At 39.3% G+C, this 18685-nt stretch overlaps 1 protein-coding gene across 4 annotated transcripts in view; it reads left to right on the plus strand.

Annotated features, from left to right (window-relative positions):
- Window positions 1-18685, plus strand: part of asic2 (acid-sensing (proton-gated) ion channel 2) — a 385466-nt gene that overhangs the window by 218226 nt on the left and 148555 nt on the right. For 2 of the 4 annotated variants that reach the window (XR_013797479.1, XM_079611593.1), the window contains exon 1: window positions 15376-16225. The exons of 1 other annotated variant lie outside the window; for it this stretch is intronic. Coding sequence is in view for 2 of the 3 variants with exons in the window: in XM_079611593.1 (XP_079467719.1) it covers window positions 15515-16225 (711 nt within the window). In the remaining variant the exon portion in view is untranslated. Of the gene's footprint in view, window positions 1-14074; window positions 16226-18685 lie in introns of those variants that run through there. One more of the 4 variants, XM_079611594.1, reaches the window with a different exon arrangement.

Genomic DNA, 18685 nt, shown 5'->3' on the forward strand with positions numbered 1-18685 from the left:
TGTGGAGGATGGAGTGAGGACTGGAGTAAAACATAAATCAAACAAACAAACAAACAAACAAACAAAGGAAAACCAGGTCCCATGAACTAATTACTAAATCCAAGAATATGATTATGGCAGGCACAGAACAACACACAACTAAACACCCAGGTAACATTAACAACGAACGAGCACAGGACAGCTAACACAGGGAGACTAAATAGGAAGGCAAACAAAGAGGGTAACGAGGGAAGTTATGGGAGACAGCTGGAGACTGATGGTAGCAGTTCAAAAAGATGGTGACCTGGGTGTGTAGAGTCCTCACAGATACTTATTGCCTTTCTAAGACATATTGTGCTGTATATGTCCTCCAGCATTGGTAGTTGAGTCACAATAATCTTTTGTTTGGGTTATAAGTCCCTGGTTATGTCCCCAAAGTTTTGTTCACGTCCTTTCACTCTCAAGTGGTCATGCTTCATTCTTTCTGTCCTCCTCTTTTCTCCTCCGTGGAGGAAAAGAGACTCCATTTGCTTTGCCCTGTTCGGGCTTTAAAGATGTATGGGGACCACTCTGGCCTGTATGCTTTGGGGCCGTTGAGAGACGCAATTTCTTTGGCTTATGAGGTGCAGAACCTTATTTCACCTCTGGGCGTTAGAGCTTACTCTAGTAGGAGTATTGCGTCTTCCCAGGCTGTTTTTAGAAGAGTTCCTTTGGAGGATATTTTTGTGGCGGCAGGTTGGTCCTCTCCGCACACGTTTTATAACCTGGAATTGAATGCAGCCCCTGGTTCCAGTTTGGTCTGGCCTAAAAAGCGCTGAGGAGGCGCCCGCGCCATCAGCCAATGAATTGGCATGATTCTTTACGAGTTCAGACAATTAGCAGCACCCAAGGGCATTTCCCATTGCGTCATCGCTATGCACTGCCTCGTTCCCTATTCAGAGAACATGGGTTACACAGTTTTCATAACTTAATGGGAATGTTAGCAAAACATTCTAAGAAAAAAATTTGTTAGCATAGTTTGTTAGTGATTCTAGTCAGGCTACAAACAGCAAACCGGATGTTATTATAGATAATGCCCTTTCATTTTTCTGCTTGCAGGGTACCAGTAGGCAGTGATTGCAATAGATTGAAAAGTTGTCTTAAAGTATATGTTTGCTGCCTGCTCTGCTTCCATCCACCATGAAGACTTCAAACAACCCATGATATTTTAGGTGACATATTCACACTTCCTTTAGTTGACCCACATACTTGATTGAAGACACTTTTTCCTTGCCATTTTCTGGTATCAGCAGAATCACTCAGTTGTCTTGGTCATGTGACATCTGTGAAGATGTCAAAAGGGCAGTAGTTGGCCAAAGAGTTTAAGATGAAATTTTCTCTGTACTGATGGAGTGTGTGATGATTTTAGTCTGTAGTCTGCCTGGACAAGAAATGCTTGGTTTCCATCACCATCAGCAGAACACTTGCACACAAACAGGATGACAATTTTTTATCTGTTCTGCTTTAGGCCATGTCCACACGGACACGGGTATTTTTATAACCAGAGTTTTTCCTCCTGCGTTTTTGAAAAAATCTCCGTCTACATGAAAACGCAAAAACACGCTATCAAGCGCCGTCAAGAGCATTCCACTCCAGCAGTCGGCGATATAACCCTAACCGTAAAGCCAAGTTGGCCAATCAGAAGCCGTCAGCGACGCACAATCTGACGTCAAACACAGCGGATAACGGCGCGCACTTTGACGTCGCAAGGCAAAAACTCCGGTTTTACTGTCTACACGACAACACTGCAACCGGCGTTTCTGAAAATCCTCACCCTGGCAGGGGTTTTCAAAAATGTTCAGTTTCAGTGACCTGATACTGCGTTTCCGTGTGGACGAACGGGCGAACCGCGTAAAAAAAGTCACGGTTATAAAAATACCCGTGTTCGTGTAGACAAGGCCTTAGTCAAATATATAAAATTTGCACTTTGATACTCAATGATAAGAATCACAGAGCATATATTGCATCTTCCTCCTAGCTCTCATTTAATCATTGCTATCCATTTTGTTGTTTACTCTCTTTGCACTTTAACTCTTCTGTTGTCCTCAGCTTTCACCCATTTGTTTTGGTTCTCTGTTAGGTGCACACAGTCACGATATCCCAGTTCACCCCCCTTCGTCCTCTCCACCTCTCTAATCTGTCCTTTAATGAGTTCATTTTCAGTGGCTTTACAGCAAGACAGACTGCTGTGGCATCCTGCTGGTCGAGAACAGAGCCGAAATACTTCATTATGACTCAAAGTACTATATATTGCACCATGTCACAGACTGCATCATATCACACATTTATAATGATTTAACTTTAATTGAGCTTCACTGTGAACAGACTATTGTCGTGTTGGGTCAGAAATAAGTTTGTAGTATGTATTCTTGCTATTCTACCATCTAAATGTGTGGATGTTTGTAGTCTTTTATGATATTCAAATACACCCTGATATAAACTGACTTTAGCGGTCCTGCCAATTCCATGGAAACTAACATGCACGGACGCAACCTGCGAGAGAAGGGCTGTCATTCGTGATTACCTGCCATTTTTGAAGAGAATGTGTTAAATTGTTCGGTTGCTTTTTAAGGAAAGAAAACAGTGTTGGGTTCAACGATTTGAGAGGATTGTGACGATTTAGTGTGTACCAAAATGGGTGCCATTTTTTTATGTGACAATTTAGTCTGTACCTAAAGGGGTGCCGGTCTGGTATATTATCCAGACACATTTTAAATATTCATAAATTAAACCGTCCCAAATGAATCTAATAAATCTAATAAAATGTTCTCATCAAATTATATGATCCCTATTATATTCTGCAGGTTTCATGTTTCTTTTGTTTTGTTCTTTTATCGATTCAAATGACCTTCCACAACCCAAAGCAGGTAAAACAAGATATATTCACATGAAGTGTATATACATTCTTGTATTCATGAAGTGTAATACAAGTTCATAATACCCAGATTCCACCAGTTCCAAACATGTCAAATAAGCATAAAAATACAAATCATTTACAAATTCATAACTCCTCAGTCCGTTCAAAATACTTTTAGTAATGCCCATTGAACTCATGTATAGTTCATAAAGCTCAAATCACAATATTTTTTAGGAATGCCCGTTGAGTTTGTTAATTGTTCATAGCTTGCATCCAGTTGAAAGGAAAGAAAAGCCCACCCCTAAACACAACAAAATGAAATACAATCAGCACAAAGTAATAATCAAATTTACAATATCCCATAAAAATTAAAGAGAAAGAGTTGAGAAAGAAAAAGAGTTGCACTTGCAACTTGCAACTTGCACTTGCAATAACTATTGTTATTTAAAGGGGGGGGGGGGGGGGATAGCAATTTATTAGCGGAGTTCATCACATGAAGTTCACTACAGGATGACACTCAAATGTGTGTGCATATAACAGTGCACTCTTAAAAAGGTTCTTTATTTGCATCTGTGGTTCCATGAAGAACCTTTCCATTGCACAAAAGGTTCTTTATAGTGGAAAAAGTTTCTTAGATTAAATATAATGTCCTTCACACTTGTCAGGGATCCACCAGACTCCACCTTCACTCCCTCACAATGTTCACCATCGCCTGAGTATTAAACACCACCTATCATCAATCAGTGCACTCATCAGCACACGCTACACATGCCTGCACCTCACACACAGTCATTGTCTGGTCTCGACTAGGACTACCATTGATACTGATGATCATCTTACCTGAGATACCTATCCCTGAGTGGTTCCCTTCGGCTCCAATCTCATCTGATTCCATCCCTCCCAATCTCAAAGTCTGTTCTCCAGCAATCTGTAAGAGAGAAAGATATCCTTTACCCAAGTTATCAGTGAGTGTGTGTGTGCTTGTAGTGAACTGTTCACTGAAGGATTCTTTTGTGAACCAAAAATGGTTCTACTATGGCATCACTGTGAAAACTCCTATTTGGAACCTTTATTTTTAAGAGTTTGGGGTAGATGAGAGTGCGGCACAATCTAACGCATGCCTAGTTGTAACACACATGGTTTAAAATTTTCCACACACGCTAGCATATCGAAACTTAAAATGTACTAGTTTACTAGTATATTTAGTAGTTGCCATAAACACTATAGAGGAAAAGAATGCACCAAAAAGATATCATTGAACATTTTTGACTATTTAACCAAAACAACTGTAGATTTCTTATTGAAGTACAATTTTCTCCTCAGTTTTTAGTGTTTATTTAAAAGAAGATTTTAAGATATTACTATTATTGTAATATTCAATCTGTCATTAAGCAGTTTATATAGCCTAGTTTATCTTTAATTCTTAGCTAACTAGCAGATGACACTAGACAGGTTTAATGCGAACTTTCGAAGGTTACAACGTTCCCCGCTATTATGTTGTTCCAAGAAGTTAGTGATGTAATTCACATATATAACTTCTATGATTGACGTTAGGTTATGGCTTGGCTTAGTATAATAAGTTGACAAGTTGCAGTTACTTCGTCAATAGAATGTCTGTTGAGGGTCTAATAAAATAAAGCCAGGAACTGCAGGTCAGTCACACTTTTAAATACATTTGAGCTTTTCCATAGTAAACTTACAAATTCACACTCTGTGTACCATTCAATTGGTTTTAATGATCACATATAGAGCAGCAGAATTTTATAAAGCAAATCATGGAGTGAATTACTCCCCCACTGGCTGCTTTAAAACAAATATCTGTTTGGTATGATTAAAGTTAAACTCATATTAGCAGGCACACAAACACTTCATATTTAGTAAATCTCACAGAAAATGCTAGATTAAGAAGTTTATATTCTAAAATCTTTTTTTTAAGTTTTATTCTGTGTAAATTACTTTTTATTTTCTGTGAATAGCATTCTGTTAAATAACATTTGGATGTAAATGGTCCTTTTCCTTACATAAATGCAAGAGCCGCTACAACAGAACATCAAGCACGGCATTAGCATCGGCATCTTCATCTGACTTTATTTTGGTTAGGTCCAGATTTCTCTGCAGTTGTTGTATGTTGTAAACAGGTTATAATCATGGCGTAAATCTGTTTATCAGCACGTATTCCCTTCTCGTCTCACAGTACTCAGTGTCGATACGTTAGTGTGAAGATGGCCGTGTGTGTTTCCCAACATATATAGCAACCTGCTTTATAATGTTTGCAATATATCCGTTTGTTGCAGCAGTATGAACTAGCAGGGTGAATAGCTGCCTGTTGTTCTGTAATCAGCCCAGTAAATGCTCACTGATTGAGGCGGCCACCTTCGCTTTTAAAGTCAGCTGCATGTTTTTTTCAGGTGATTACCATCACTTGCTGCTTTCTAATTTGGTCTTGCTGGTCAGCCACACCTCCCTCCATCGCTCTCAGTATCTCTTTCTCTTATCATCCTTTGCAAAAACCCACTCAATAAGTGGGTGTGGATGAGTGTGGATGACATTATATTTCGACCCCCCCCCCCCCTTGCACAAAAACTACTAATTTCCTTTCCTGTCTGATGAGGCATGGCCCTTCCATTAATTTCAATAGTCTCCTGCTTTTAAAGGAGTGATTCTGGGGTAAAGGTAATTTCTCATATCAGACACGTTTGGCGATGCCTTGATTAAAAAACTCATAGTGCAGACTGAGGTCATTGATAAATAGTGCTTGGAGTTCTTTTTATTCAGAATACTGTCTGAATGATCACCTTGACAAAAGGCATCTCTTCTTTTTTTAAAGTCACCATGACATCAAAACGGACCATTCTTAATTTTTTTAAATGTAATTTTGCAGTATTTTTTATAACTGATTTATTCTTGCACATCATTATTATAATTTTTTTAAATTCATGATTACCTCCTCGTAATGTTTAATCTCCTCGTAATGCTTTTCTCTTCTCAGCATGACAGGCATTTACAGGTGTGATGGCGGGACAACTTGTCACTCACATGACATCACTGCAATAGGAAACCACAAACATCCAACAATCAATTCCCCATGGACCTTAGACTATCGCAACTTCCGTTTCATCCCAGATTTAAATATTGATCCATTCAGCTGGCATTCAAGCAGTGCTTTACTCATTATTTCAGTTTTTCTGAGATTCATGGACTGCTCCTGGTAAATTGAGAGACGTCTGAAAGAATCTCGATCATCACTTATTCTAGATTCTATGTAAATTAGGGAGGATAAATCTAGAGAAATAGCTTTACAAGCTCATCTCCCTTGATTTATCACAGCAAATAAGGAACTCATGCATACTGGTGCTTTGGTGCTCATTAATACCAACTATTACATCTCTTTTTACATTGTTTTGATATGCCTAGTCCTCACGTTTGACAGTAATAGTAGCATTGTGCAAATTTTCCTACACAGCATTACCCAACTTTTTCTAAAGGACATTTTTTAAATTGCAAGCATTTCCATGCATCTTTTACTGCACTATCTAGCTCACTCTGCATAGCCAATTGACTGCTATCTGCCATTTTTCTAAATCTCAGTCTGTGCCTGTGCTATGCAAACAGTATTCTATTCCACAGAGGCCGTCTGTTGATAGTGGGAAAATCACTCTAATGACTCAGTTTGGCAAGGTTGTGCGTGTTTCTGCTCGTTAATTTCAAGAATGGCCTCAAACCTCATAACAGGCGACAAACGCTAAGCAATTCACTTTCATACAGATTCGGACCCTTTCAGGGGATAGATCAGACTTCTCAGGTTATCCCCATGTCTTGAGTGTGTATCTCTGCATTCTAAGTGGGCTAGATGGTGTGCAACTGACTATGAAAATGGGATACTACAGTGTGCATTTATGAGGTCACAAACACAAGACAGGCTTGGATAATGTCAACAAGATGCCATGATGTGTGGGGACTTTCTATTAACTTATCTTGAATTTTAGTTTATTATATATATATTACAGTTTTTGTTGCTTTGAGCTAATGATATATTGTTTTTGTCCTCTACCCATATTATGTTCATATTGTGGTTTTTGAGTCATGGATCAGTTTTTCAGATAAGCAAAAAAGTGCATGTGAGAGGTGGACAAATATAACTGCAAATGAAATAACATAACTTTGCTTTCCATTTATTACTTTAAGAACACTGTAAGTACTTTGATACCACAGCAAAAGATATTAGCCTAACTAATAAAGTTCAAATATTATTAAAAACAAGGGAGCAGTCAGTAATAAAATAAGAACAAATTGCAAGCACATTGTCATGATTCTGCCATCATGTCCTTATTTTTCCTGGTCTTGTGGCAGGATCATGGCAGACCCATGTTTTGTGTACAAGCGCATGGCCTGTTTGGGCCATGTGCTTGTGTTGTCTCGTTATGTAACCCCGCCCCCTTGTTATCCTCGTCTTGTCATTATTACCTAGTCAGTGTTACCTGTTACCTAGTCAGTGTCACCTGTTCCCCTCATTAGTTTCTCCCTTTTTAATCCCTATGTGTTTGCTGTCCTGTGCCGGTTCATTGTCAATCATTGCGTGTTCATCTCTGTGATAGTCTTGTGAGTACTTTGTCTGTATCCTGTTTAATGAGAATAGTGAGTTTGTGTTGCTGTTTGTTAGTCTAGTTATCAGTCAAGTCTTAGTGTAGTTTGTCTTTGCTTTTGCCCTCCAGTCCTGTTTTGCCCCCTCGTGGGTTTTGTTTTCCCTGTTTTCTGTTATTATTAAACCTTGTGTGTTTGCATATTGTCTGCAATTGGCTTCATCCTTCCACCTCATGACACACATATAAATGCAATAGAACAAAGATACAAATTATTGAAATAGTGCTTTTTCAGGTAGTATTGATATACAGAAATTTAACCAAATGTAAAATAAGTGTATAGTCTACAGTGTATAAATTAATTTATCTTTATTAAAGCTACAAAAGTGATATTCTCTTTTGTTGTTTGATTAACATTAATGAAGGACAGCAGCAGGTTGCTGTCACTTTAAAATCCAAGCCACACATCCAATATATAGATACACATCCGTTTTCCTTCTCAAATGTATATGCAAAAAATGTAAATGTTAAATGAATAAATTAATTTAAGACATAACCAACTGTGTTTACGAAGATACTCGCAGATACGGGTATTTTGAGATCAATTTGTGTGTACGTGTCCATTCAAGCACAGAGACATGAAAGATAATTTAATTGAATTCTGTGTTCAAATTAAGTTCTCTTTCATGTTTTTTTGCGTTTAAAATCGCTTGAATTTTAAAATTGACTTAAACGCATGCAAATGTTAAAATTGCACGCTATGATGGTAAACTTTCCATTGGGGTCCATTCGGATCACAGTCCAAATTTGTAAGAAAAAAAACTTTTTCACGTTTTAAGAACATAAAAAAAAATTGAAAAAAAGGGGGTGGTGGGTGTTACCTAATGTAAGAAAAATGTACGAGTACATTAAAGATCTGCAGCGCAGCAGTGACAAAGTACATGTACAGTAGCAACAGAGGGTTCAACAGAGTTGGAATGAACCCCGAACATCCAAATCACAAACCTTTTATCCCGTGACAGTTTACCACCCCTAAAGTAAAAATTGCATGTTGTAACAGCTGTGGCCTGTATGTTAATCAAGCGTATAACGTCAGTTCTGGCAGGTCACGTTAGTCAAGCTCGCATCAGCTGACTTTCAGCTGATCCACGTCTACCTATAGGAATACGACGCCTATCACCGTATACATATATAAGCTCCTTCAGTATCATCAGCAGCTATAGCGTTTCTCAGGAGCAAATTACCCTCCTCCCTCCCCAGCTCCTCCTCTCGCCAGTAAGGATTTGGCATTCTGATTCACCCTGAATCAGAATAAATTCTTGAATGATGTTGTACTTTAAAATCTTGAATTAATGATATCTGCAATACATTCATGTTGGTTCTGTTCTGTTTACCCCAAGGGGGGTTATTGCTGCTCTTATCCATGCTAGGCTGCATGGATGCGCAGGGAGTTCTCGCCCTGAACGGAACCATACCGCCGATCCAAACTATATGCTAATTGTCAATTGTATTTGACGATAGTGGTTCTGACAGAAATGAAGTTGAGACACCCTATCGTCTGAGTACTCAGGGTCCCTCACCTCCTCCCATTCTACAATTGATGACCATTTGCTCATGTGATTACCCCACGTGGAGCTAAAACAACAAAACCATCGACTTTGTTCTTCTCTATAATAAGCCATTTTGGGGAATGAGCTTGTTTTAACACCTATCTTGGAGTGGAAAGGGTCGAGGCAGACATTGTAATTTCTTATACTAATCTGGGGTGCGTTTCCCGTACAACTATATACTGTAGTTTGCCGCTTAACTACCATAGTACGATGCATCGTTGGAGAAATCAACTAGCTAGTCACGACTGTTTCCCGAAACCGTATGTCGTAAAGTATCGTTCAACCACGTTGGTTTATGACGTCTCGCACGTGGCGGACTGATAACTTATTTTAATTAATCTGTTTGAGATAGAATTAACGCTAGATTTTGTCATATAAGTTACAGACATGGCATCTGAAGACCATTTCTAATTTTTCTCAGTTATTTTGCTTTATTACCAGACTCAATATTTGTCTCGTTCTTACATAGTAGAGCACGTTCGCACATGCACAGTCTTCAAAAACGGTGCTTTAAATCTCTTGACAAACTAAAAGGCGTAAATTGCATTTGTATGTATTCTGAATAAAAAACACGGGTTGTACTGAATTTCAGCTTGCTTATTTTGCTAAAGATAAGGATTTATTCAGTCTACATCTCATGTAAACTAGAAACTATGCTTCTAACCACAGCTCGAGAGCTGTCGTTCCAACCACACAAGTTTGCAATGCTGTTTGCGAACGTTCGTTGGAACGATGGTTTCGGGAAACACCAAATCGTTGAACTATGCTGATAACGACGGAACTTGCGACCATAGTTGGCTAACGATGCTTTCGGGAAACGCACCCCTGCCTAATTACAGCTGGATTAGCTGCATCAATAAAGCAATTCATCACTTTAGCATGTGGGAATACCATTCAAGAACAATACATACATCTTACAGATTTAAGACGTATGATTTAAGATTTAAGTGTGTGGCCATCTACAGTATCTATTATTCAGTGATATTTCAGTAATACTTCATATGCAGTTGTCCTGTCTGCTTGTTTGTTTGTAAGCAGTGACTGTGATTTTGTGAAGTGTGAACATGGCTCTCGGAAAAAAATTGATTGACGTTGTAAAGCTGAGAAGTTTATATTCACATGCACAGGTATTTTTTTTTTCGATTCAGGACCATACAGTGAGCAGAGTTTTGGGGCTCGGAAAATCCCATTTAAAATTTCCACAAATAAATATATTTTTTGTATAAACTATTGAACACAGTCATACCATGAGCTCGGAAATTTTAAACAGTAGTACAGTGTATACTTCTATTGAAACAACTGGAAAAAGTACTTTAAATTAACCATTAACTTGTAGTTTTCAAAAAAATATATACTTTTTGTTTTTGTTTTGTTGTTGATTCATATCATATTGACATTTTTTGGTTGATCTCTGTGCAGGTTGATTTGGTTAAGATCTTTATTGAAGAATATTTGGAAGAAAATAAATGGGAAGGATACTTCTGGGTCAGTCATAGATGCAGTGTATACCATGTAGTGTGACATCGTATGCACTGTAACTGACGCCATTGTGTTTAGATCTATGCTTTTCACATATAAGTCTGCAAACTGTTTATTTCTTTGAGATGGCATGCTGTGTTAAAGAAATCTGTTTCTTCCAGTCGCTGGACGTTTGTGATTATGTTGTTAATATGATAAGATAAGGGATCACATTGAAGGGCTCGTTTCATGCCGAGATCATATGAGCACTCAATAAAGCATCTGCCTGAAAGAAAGCATTGTAAAATCAGTTACATGCTTGCTGTGAAATTAAACGCCCCACATACTGGGGAAATGTATATAATAGGCTAAAGTATTATTCTATCCTTTGTATTGTACTCAGCACAGTTTTATAATGAAAAGGATGAAAAACACAATCCAGATGCAAATGTTCTATATTGTACTTACTGAAACTGAATCATGCAGCAGTTAATAGACTCACTGATGTCCAGACTGCTTGAATACTGGAGGATATGAGATCCTAGGGGAAGTGTGATGCTAACTGATAAGTAATGCTGAAGGGCTCCAGACTGAAGTTGTAGATTATACTTGTGATACGAGGACAATGAAGATAATATGAATCTCTCTCCTGAAATGAATTAAAAAGTGTTTTATGCGAGGCTGCACACCAGTTCACCGCTGGTCTTACATCATTGCCAATTTCTCAGTTTTTTGCTGCTTGGTATTAGAATGACCTTTTATGCACAAATCATTTTAATATTTTTTAGTGCCTCAAAGAACAGCCAGACATTTGTCAGACAGGTTCAGGACAATGTTTTACAAGACAAAGCCAAGCCCCAGGTCTGAACCTTCAAGTAACTTCCCAAGTTACAAGGTTTCAGTAAAGTCATGAATCTGACTTTTGCTCTCCAAGTCTTACCAATGAATTATAAATCACATTTATTGTAATTTTATTAGGTCTTATAAAAAATATATACAACTCAGGCTATTAATGCAATATAGATAAGGAACTTAATTTTGCATATGAGGCTATAAATCTAAAGCAGTCTCAACTTCATACCTTCTGGTTTATATCTAGAACATAATATGATAAAACTGTATTTAGTGAAGAACTGGAAAACACAAAAATTGAAATCATCTCCATTTATTAATATTGTTCCAAACCAGAATGATTTTGTTCCAAGAAACAAAGGCATTAAATGTGTTGAGCTGTGTCCATTAATCCATTAATGTGCTATATTCCAAATCCTCTTGAAAACACAGGTTTGATGAACAGACAGTTTTTATAATTTTTCAGTGATTCTCTTCCCATTCAGTGAATTGTTAACTCTAGAACTGCTGTATTGAGTAAGTCAGTAACTAGATCAGCCTGAATAAATTGTTCAGTCCGATTCGTAAACAAGATGATTGTGTTAATTAAACAAACAAAAACAAAATCTCACAAGACAATCATACAGATTTATATTGTTTAAGGTGAGAACATTAATTTTGGGATCAAGTATTCTTCTAAGAAAGCCCTTATTTGTCACTAGACTGTGCTGTATGGCATCAATATCCAATTTGTATCTCCCAATGACTCATTTACATGTAGAGAGCCCATGTGCCTTACACAAGCGTCTTCATTAATTATGTCTAACTGAGAAAGCAGCTTTGGTTAAATACACTTTTTTAAAATTGGATATTTTCTTTCTTTCTCTCTCTCTTTAAAAAGAAAACGCAACACTTGCAAATAACAAAAACACGTGTGCTGCGTCAAATTGTGTGTGATATATTCAGTCTGTGATTAGAGAAAAACTTCCATCCAACCCTCACTCCATCTGTCGCTCTCTAAATATTTGGTGATCTGTGACTGCCACTTATGTGGCAAAGACTCTGACTGGTCATTTGGAACCTGCATGTGTGTGAAGATGAAATGAGTGAGTGAGTGAGTTAATACACTGCAAAAAGTGGTGCTATTGTTACCTTAAGGAGGTGTTTGTATCTAATCTGAACCTTAAATTACATTTTGCTGGTGTAACCTAAACCCTGAAACCTAAATGTATTTACGTGCTTAGGTTCATCAAAATCAGTTCATTTAAATATTGGATTTTTTTTTGTAAGCATTATAGGGCCTTATCATACACCCAGCGCAATGCGGGGCCAGGCAGGACACAAGTGTTTTTTGCTAGTTTCAGCCCAACGCAGTTATCATTTTCACGTCCTGCACCACGTTGTTTAAATAGCATAATATAATATATGTAGGATAATAGAATACAAATAGAATAATTGTTCTATGCCATGGGCATGCTGGTCTGAAAATGTGGTGTGTTCGGGTGCATTGTTGGTGCGTTGCTATTTTGAGGCAACTGAAATAGACTGCGGCAAATAAACATTGACCAACTGAAACCTGGTCTAAAGTCAATGGCGCAGTATTTTTGTTAATTAAAGGGCGCATTAGCTTATTACACACAAAGGGACGCGCAGCAGCACACAAACATGCCAAATATAAAAAAATAAAAGGATTACAATGTAAAAGATTCATATTGTGTACATAAAGATATAGAGGAATTCAGCTTGTCCCGTAGATGGTCTTCTTGTGCTCCTTAGCCTTGCACACGAGCAGATACGTTTCCACTCTGGATAAGCGTTAGGTCTTTCCGTTTGCAAATTCCGCCATGTAAATAGCGAATCCGTCATGGCGCGAACGTAACTGGCTTTTAAAGGGAATGTGAGATGAGACTCTGATTGGTTTATTGCACATTATGCCCAAAACACACCCATTTCTCATTAAGAGCATAGGGACAACCTTTTTAGACCATGGGCTGGGCGTGCCGACCATTTTTCCCGTCGTTAAACAAGCAAAAGTAGATTCTGACACGCCCTAAGTATATTTGCGCCATGCGCTTTAGACCATGTGCTTAGATCGTTAAAATAGAGCCCTAGGAATCATTTTTAGGTATACTTTTTTTTTTTCAATCTAAGAATGAGAAGTTGAGTGATTATGAATAAATAAACTTCCCTTTAACTCCTAGTTGGTCGTGAGCTGGTGTGTAGGTTACAGAAAGTACCATTGGACAACGTTCTCCACACTGTCATGCAAATCTTAAATAATTAACGTTTCAGTCATGCTAGAAAAAGGTTTTTGACCAAAATCTTTTTATTTAAAATAAATAAATTGTTGGCACATTTGTGTAGCTTGCAAAGAGAGAAAAGGACCATATTATGTAAAATACAGAAAAAGAGGTGACATACTGTAGAATGAGTGAGAGAAATGAAGTGTGGGACACCAGTGAGCTCTTTTGGCTTTTCTTCCTACACAAAAGCAACCCTCCTACACGCTCACACACAGGACACCATTTTACATTTTAACAAGCATGTGAAGAGAAACATTAGAGCGACTCTTTTTGTTTCTTTTCAGCCTTGTTCAAGGAAGCAGGCAGTAAACAAAATATAGAGGCTAATAGAGAGAGAGAGAGAGAGAGAGAGAAACACAGACAGAGAGAGAGAGAGAGAGAGAGAGAGAGAGAGAGAGAGCAAGCAAGTAAGAGAGTGAGAGAGAGAGAGCTGGCACAGGCTGAGCCAGGCACTGACTGTGTGGACACGGAGGAGTGCGGAGAGAACAGAAACGACAGAGCAGAAGGAGGAGTGAATAGATGGAGTGACCCAGGAGGAGGAAAGGAATGCTGAGCGAACAGACCGACAGAGCGCGGAAGGGAAGGCGAGAGTGCCGTGGCAGCAACAGCAGAGCAATTAAACAGTGCAAAGGAAAGCAAAGTCTCCCATGCTGAGCAGCTTCTGTCGCTCGCTCGCGCTCTCTCTCTTTCAAGCGACCAAAGAGGCAGAAGTGAATCCGTCCAGACAACGAGAAAGGACAAGAGGAGGCACGCGAGAGGCAGGGGGAGGAGCAAGCATGCTTTGATTGACAGAGTAAAGAGGAGGGACATGGACGCAAATTGAAGAATTAAATTTTCCGGGTATGGATATTTTTAGCAATGGAAAATCAAAGGAGAAGAAGATCAAGGATGCAGTATCAGTCTAAAAGAAGGATGGAAAAAGGGAAGGAGAGAGAGAGAGTGAGATGCTGAATTCGGACCATGTCAGAACAGATTCCACATCAACGGCATTCAGTCCTCCTACAGGCAAGAGTCAGTGTGTGTGCGTATGTGTGTGTGAACTAGCACGAAGTACGACCTCTGTAAGGCTTTTGGCCATGTGCCCCCATCGTTGAGGACAGAGACACAGAGGAATGGGAAAAGTCAGTACAGTATCACTGTCAAAGCCAGAGGAAAAGAGGTAAAAAGACAAGATGAGTGTTATCATGGGGTTGTGGGGTCAGTTGTAGCTAGTGTTCAGGAAACCCTCTCTCTAGGGATTGTGGAAAAAGGTCAATTTTACCAACAGGACAGCCTGCCTGGATACTCTCTCAGATCCTTCTTTCTTGTGACTCAGCTGGAGGTTTCCTTTCACAATCCATCTCTTTTTCATTATTCTCTCTTACAATCTGTCTTTTATCTATTGAATTTTTTTCTCTCATTAAGATCCGATTCACTTGCCTGACATTCAGGAGATTCTGTGAGAATCTCAGATGCAGATGCAGGCTGTCTGCTAACCCAGTCTAAGTCTGGGCACCCTGACCCGATGGACTGAGGAGGGGAGCGAAATAGATCTAGAAAGAGAAAGGACCAAGGAAAATAGCCTTGGGATGTTGCCTGAGGGTTTATAGAGAGCGGGTATAAAGACACATGGTGAATTGTGTGTACCTTGGGGAGCAGTGTGTTTGTGCGTGAATGTGTTTGTTTAATCCAGTAATGAAATTTGCATACATTTGACAGGATATTAAAGTGGAAATCATAGTAGAGTTGGGATTGTACACTTCAGTGGAGTAGTTTTGCAGGTGCTACAATAGTGTGTGACTTGATTGCTGGACTCTAAAAGTGAGATTAGTATTCAGGAAATCAGTGTTGTGGCTCTCTCTGTGCTCCTGGAGCCCCATGAGGGCCCCGGCCGCGGAGGCCTGGCTGGGAGATGAAGGCGTCCCCCCTGCTGCTCTAGCAGCCCTGTGGGCCCTCATGGCTCTGGAAGGCCCCTGTCTGCGCCCTGCCTCGCCAATGCCGGGCCAAGGCAGGGCTCGTCGTCGTCGCACCCGAGCTGGAACACCACGAGACAATCTGTCCCACCTCACCGTGGCCCTCCTAGCGCGGACTCGCCTCCACGGATTGCGGCACATATGTGCCCCGTCAAACTCACTAAGCCGCCGGGCCTTTTGGATGCTGGCGTTCTGTACATGTCTGGGTCTTCTGGTTTCCTGGTCCTCGAATCGGCTGCTTCACTGGCTGGCCTTTCCCACTCACACAAGAATCCACACAGAGTGGGCGAGAGAACTCGCTTTTCCCACGGTCACTATCTGCAACAATAACCCCATTCGTTTGAACTACCTCACTAAGAGTGATCTGTACTTTGCGGGTCACTGGCTTGGACTGTTGCTGGCCAACCGCACGGCCAGACCCTTGGTGCTGGACCTGCTTCAAGATGACAGGCGGGGATGGTTTAGCAAGCTGTCAGATTTCCGTCTTTTCCTGCCTCCACGGCGCTTCGATGGCACCAGCATGGAGTTCATGGACCGACTGGGCCACCAGCTGGAGGATATGCTACTGGCCTGCAAGTACCGCGGAGAGCCCTGTGGAGCCCACAACTTCTCCACTGTGAGTCTAAACAAATGACCTCCACCTCTCTCTCTCTCTCCTTCTGTCTCTTTCTCTGTCACCTTTTCTCTCTAGTGTTTGTCAAATTCGCAGTGACTTATTCTTACATGCAGCACATGCACAGACTCTGCTCTGACCTCTCATTAGCTCTTGTCCCGTGTTGCCCTCTCCGTCATGCTTCAGATATTTCACAGCGCATTTTGTACACCCGTATCAGAACTTTCTGACCCCAATTCATGAAGACAGTTGTTGTTTTTTTCTCAGGGAGTCCCATGTTGAACTCCAGCTTTTTACAAACACATCAGGTACACTGATCTTCCAAAGCTGATTTTCATAATGCGATTCTGATTGAGCATAATGTGCTATTTGCATTTGTGTTGCTCATAAAGACCTCCAACTGCAGGACGTTCAGCCTATTTCCACAGAGATCTGGTAGTGTAGCAACTGTCTAGCCCTATTCCAATAAATAGTTAGCCAGGCGTGACATGATAAGATTGTGTCGATTTGTCTACCCAATCAGTATCAACAGTTTGCGGATGAATTCTCTTTTTGCTCACCTTCTTGCAACTGTGCAGCGCACAAACACTGGTTTTTACATGAATATTTGTTTGTGCTTTTCAGTAAAATCTCTTTATATTCATAGAAATGAGTGCTGCTTTATGTCTCTATACATTGCAATACTGTCACAGTCTCAGACTCCTATTGTTAGTGCATTTCATCCTTCTCCTCGTGCTCATCCTATTTCTCCACAGTCATTACTGCTGCAGCTTTATTGCATATATTCCTTTCTGTGCAAACACATTATTCTGAGAAATGAAACTATTATATATCACTATTATGAGCACTATTATAGACCTTTAAAAAGCCTTTCAAATCAATGAATATTGAAAGTAATAATAGTTTAGAGTTTTTATAATGCCAGAATAGTATGAAGATGTTTTTAAATGCAATTCAATATTTTGGGGATTTTCTAATCAAAATTTTCGAATGATAAAAAACGCTTTATATTTGCAATATTTTTTAACGTCTTGTTAGTATTAATATTATCATTACTGTTTATTTTATTTGTATTATTTAAAAATAAAATGGCAGGGTTTCATTGTGACAATTAACCCTATAGTGTAGGGTCAATAATAAAATAAATGCTTAATCACTTTATAAGGTTTAAAAAATAATACTGTATCTGCACAACATTATGAATTTGGCTCAGAAGTTTAATCTAATAAAATATTCAATTACGAGGTCACTTCTAACCACTGTACCATTTTAAATGGAGTCTTGAAATTTTTACAGAATTGTATTTACTGTAAATGACAGAATATATAGCACACTATTCATTTGCAAGTTTATGTGTCATTAATAGGCCACCGTTAAATGTTTTGTAAGGAGTTGTGCGATGTTGCAGTCAGTATAAGAGTGACAGTAGGATGCACTGTTATGTTGCCATTGTAAATTAAGTAATGTTGTGGGACTGTGAGAAGGATTTTTTGGGTTCTGTCCTTCCTCTCTCTCCTTCTTTCACTCTCATTGTGTTGTTTACTACTCTGTTGTTTCTCTAATTCCCTTGATGTGGGGAGTGGAGGAGCGCGGGCAGATGTTCTCTCTCAGGCTACGTTTCAGCAGAGCTTCTTGCTGCATTTGTGTATCTGTGCGAGACTACTTTGCAACTCTCTCACAATAATTCTTAATTAGGGCTGAATGTCACCGAGGTGTTTTTCACTGTGTTTAGGAACGGCACTGCAGTTTGTGGAGAATTAACAACCCATTTCACAATAACAAGAACATGTGCCTTGTATGCATCTTATTTAAGCCGCACCTTATGTCTTCTAATGGCAACTATAGCAATAGTTTGAGACGTGATGATTTATGTGTCCGTGCACATGAGTGTTTATTTATCGTACTTCTTACCCAACAGCATCCGTGTTTACTTAGCTCATATAGTAGCCACTGAAGGTTAAATACGCCCATTTTAAGAGTTTAGAAAGTGGAAATCCCGTGTGTGATGGCTAATTTTCTTCCTCCTCATCAGCTCAGTTTTTCTCTCCATTACATTAGCTTAACATTATCTACTCATTACAAAGTGTATTAGAGACCCAGTAAAACAATCGGAGAAGCCCCAGCAGGGAAAACTCTAATATCCAGCTTTTGGGATGTTTCATGTGGCTGCAGTTTATCTGTTGGATGTTACAGAAATAAGCAAATTCTGGCTTACTCATAAATAGTACATTAAAGTCAGATGTTTGAAATAATTATATGAACAGCAGAGTTTATTATCTCAACTTATTTGTAACACATCTTACTAGCACTTCTACTAACCATGCAGTACTACTACTTTTACATAGTGGGACCACAGATGGCTTAGAAATACAGTATGATTAGTACATATGCAAACTTTTGAGCTTGGCTATCTATTTATTTATAAGTGTAGTTATAAAGACATAGATTTCCATCACTGCATCG

This window comes from Phoxinus phoxinus, assembly GCF_949152265.1.
Source record: "Phoxinus phoxinus genome assembly, chromosome: 1".
NCBI classification, from domain to species: domain Eukaryota; kingdom Metazoa; phylum Chordata; class Actinopteri; order Cypriniformes; family Leuciscidae; genus Phoxinus; species Phoxinus phoxinus.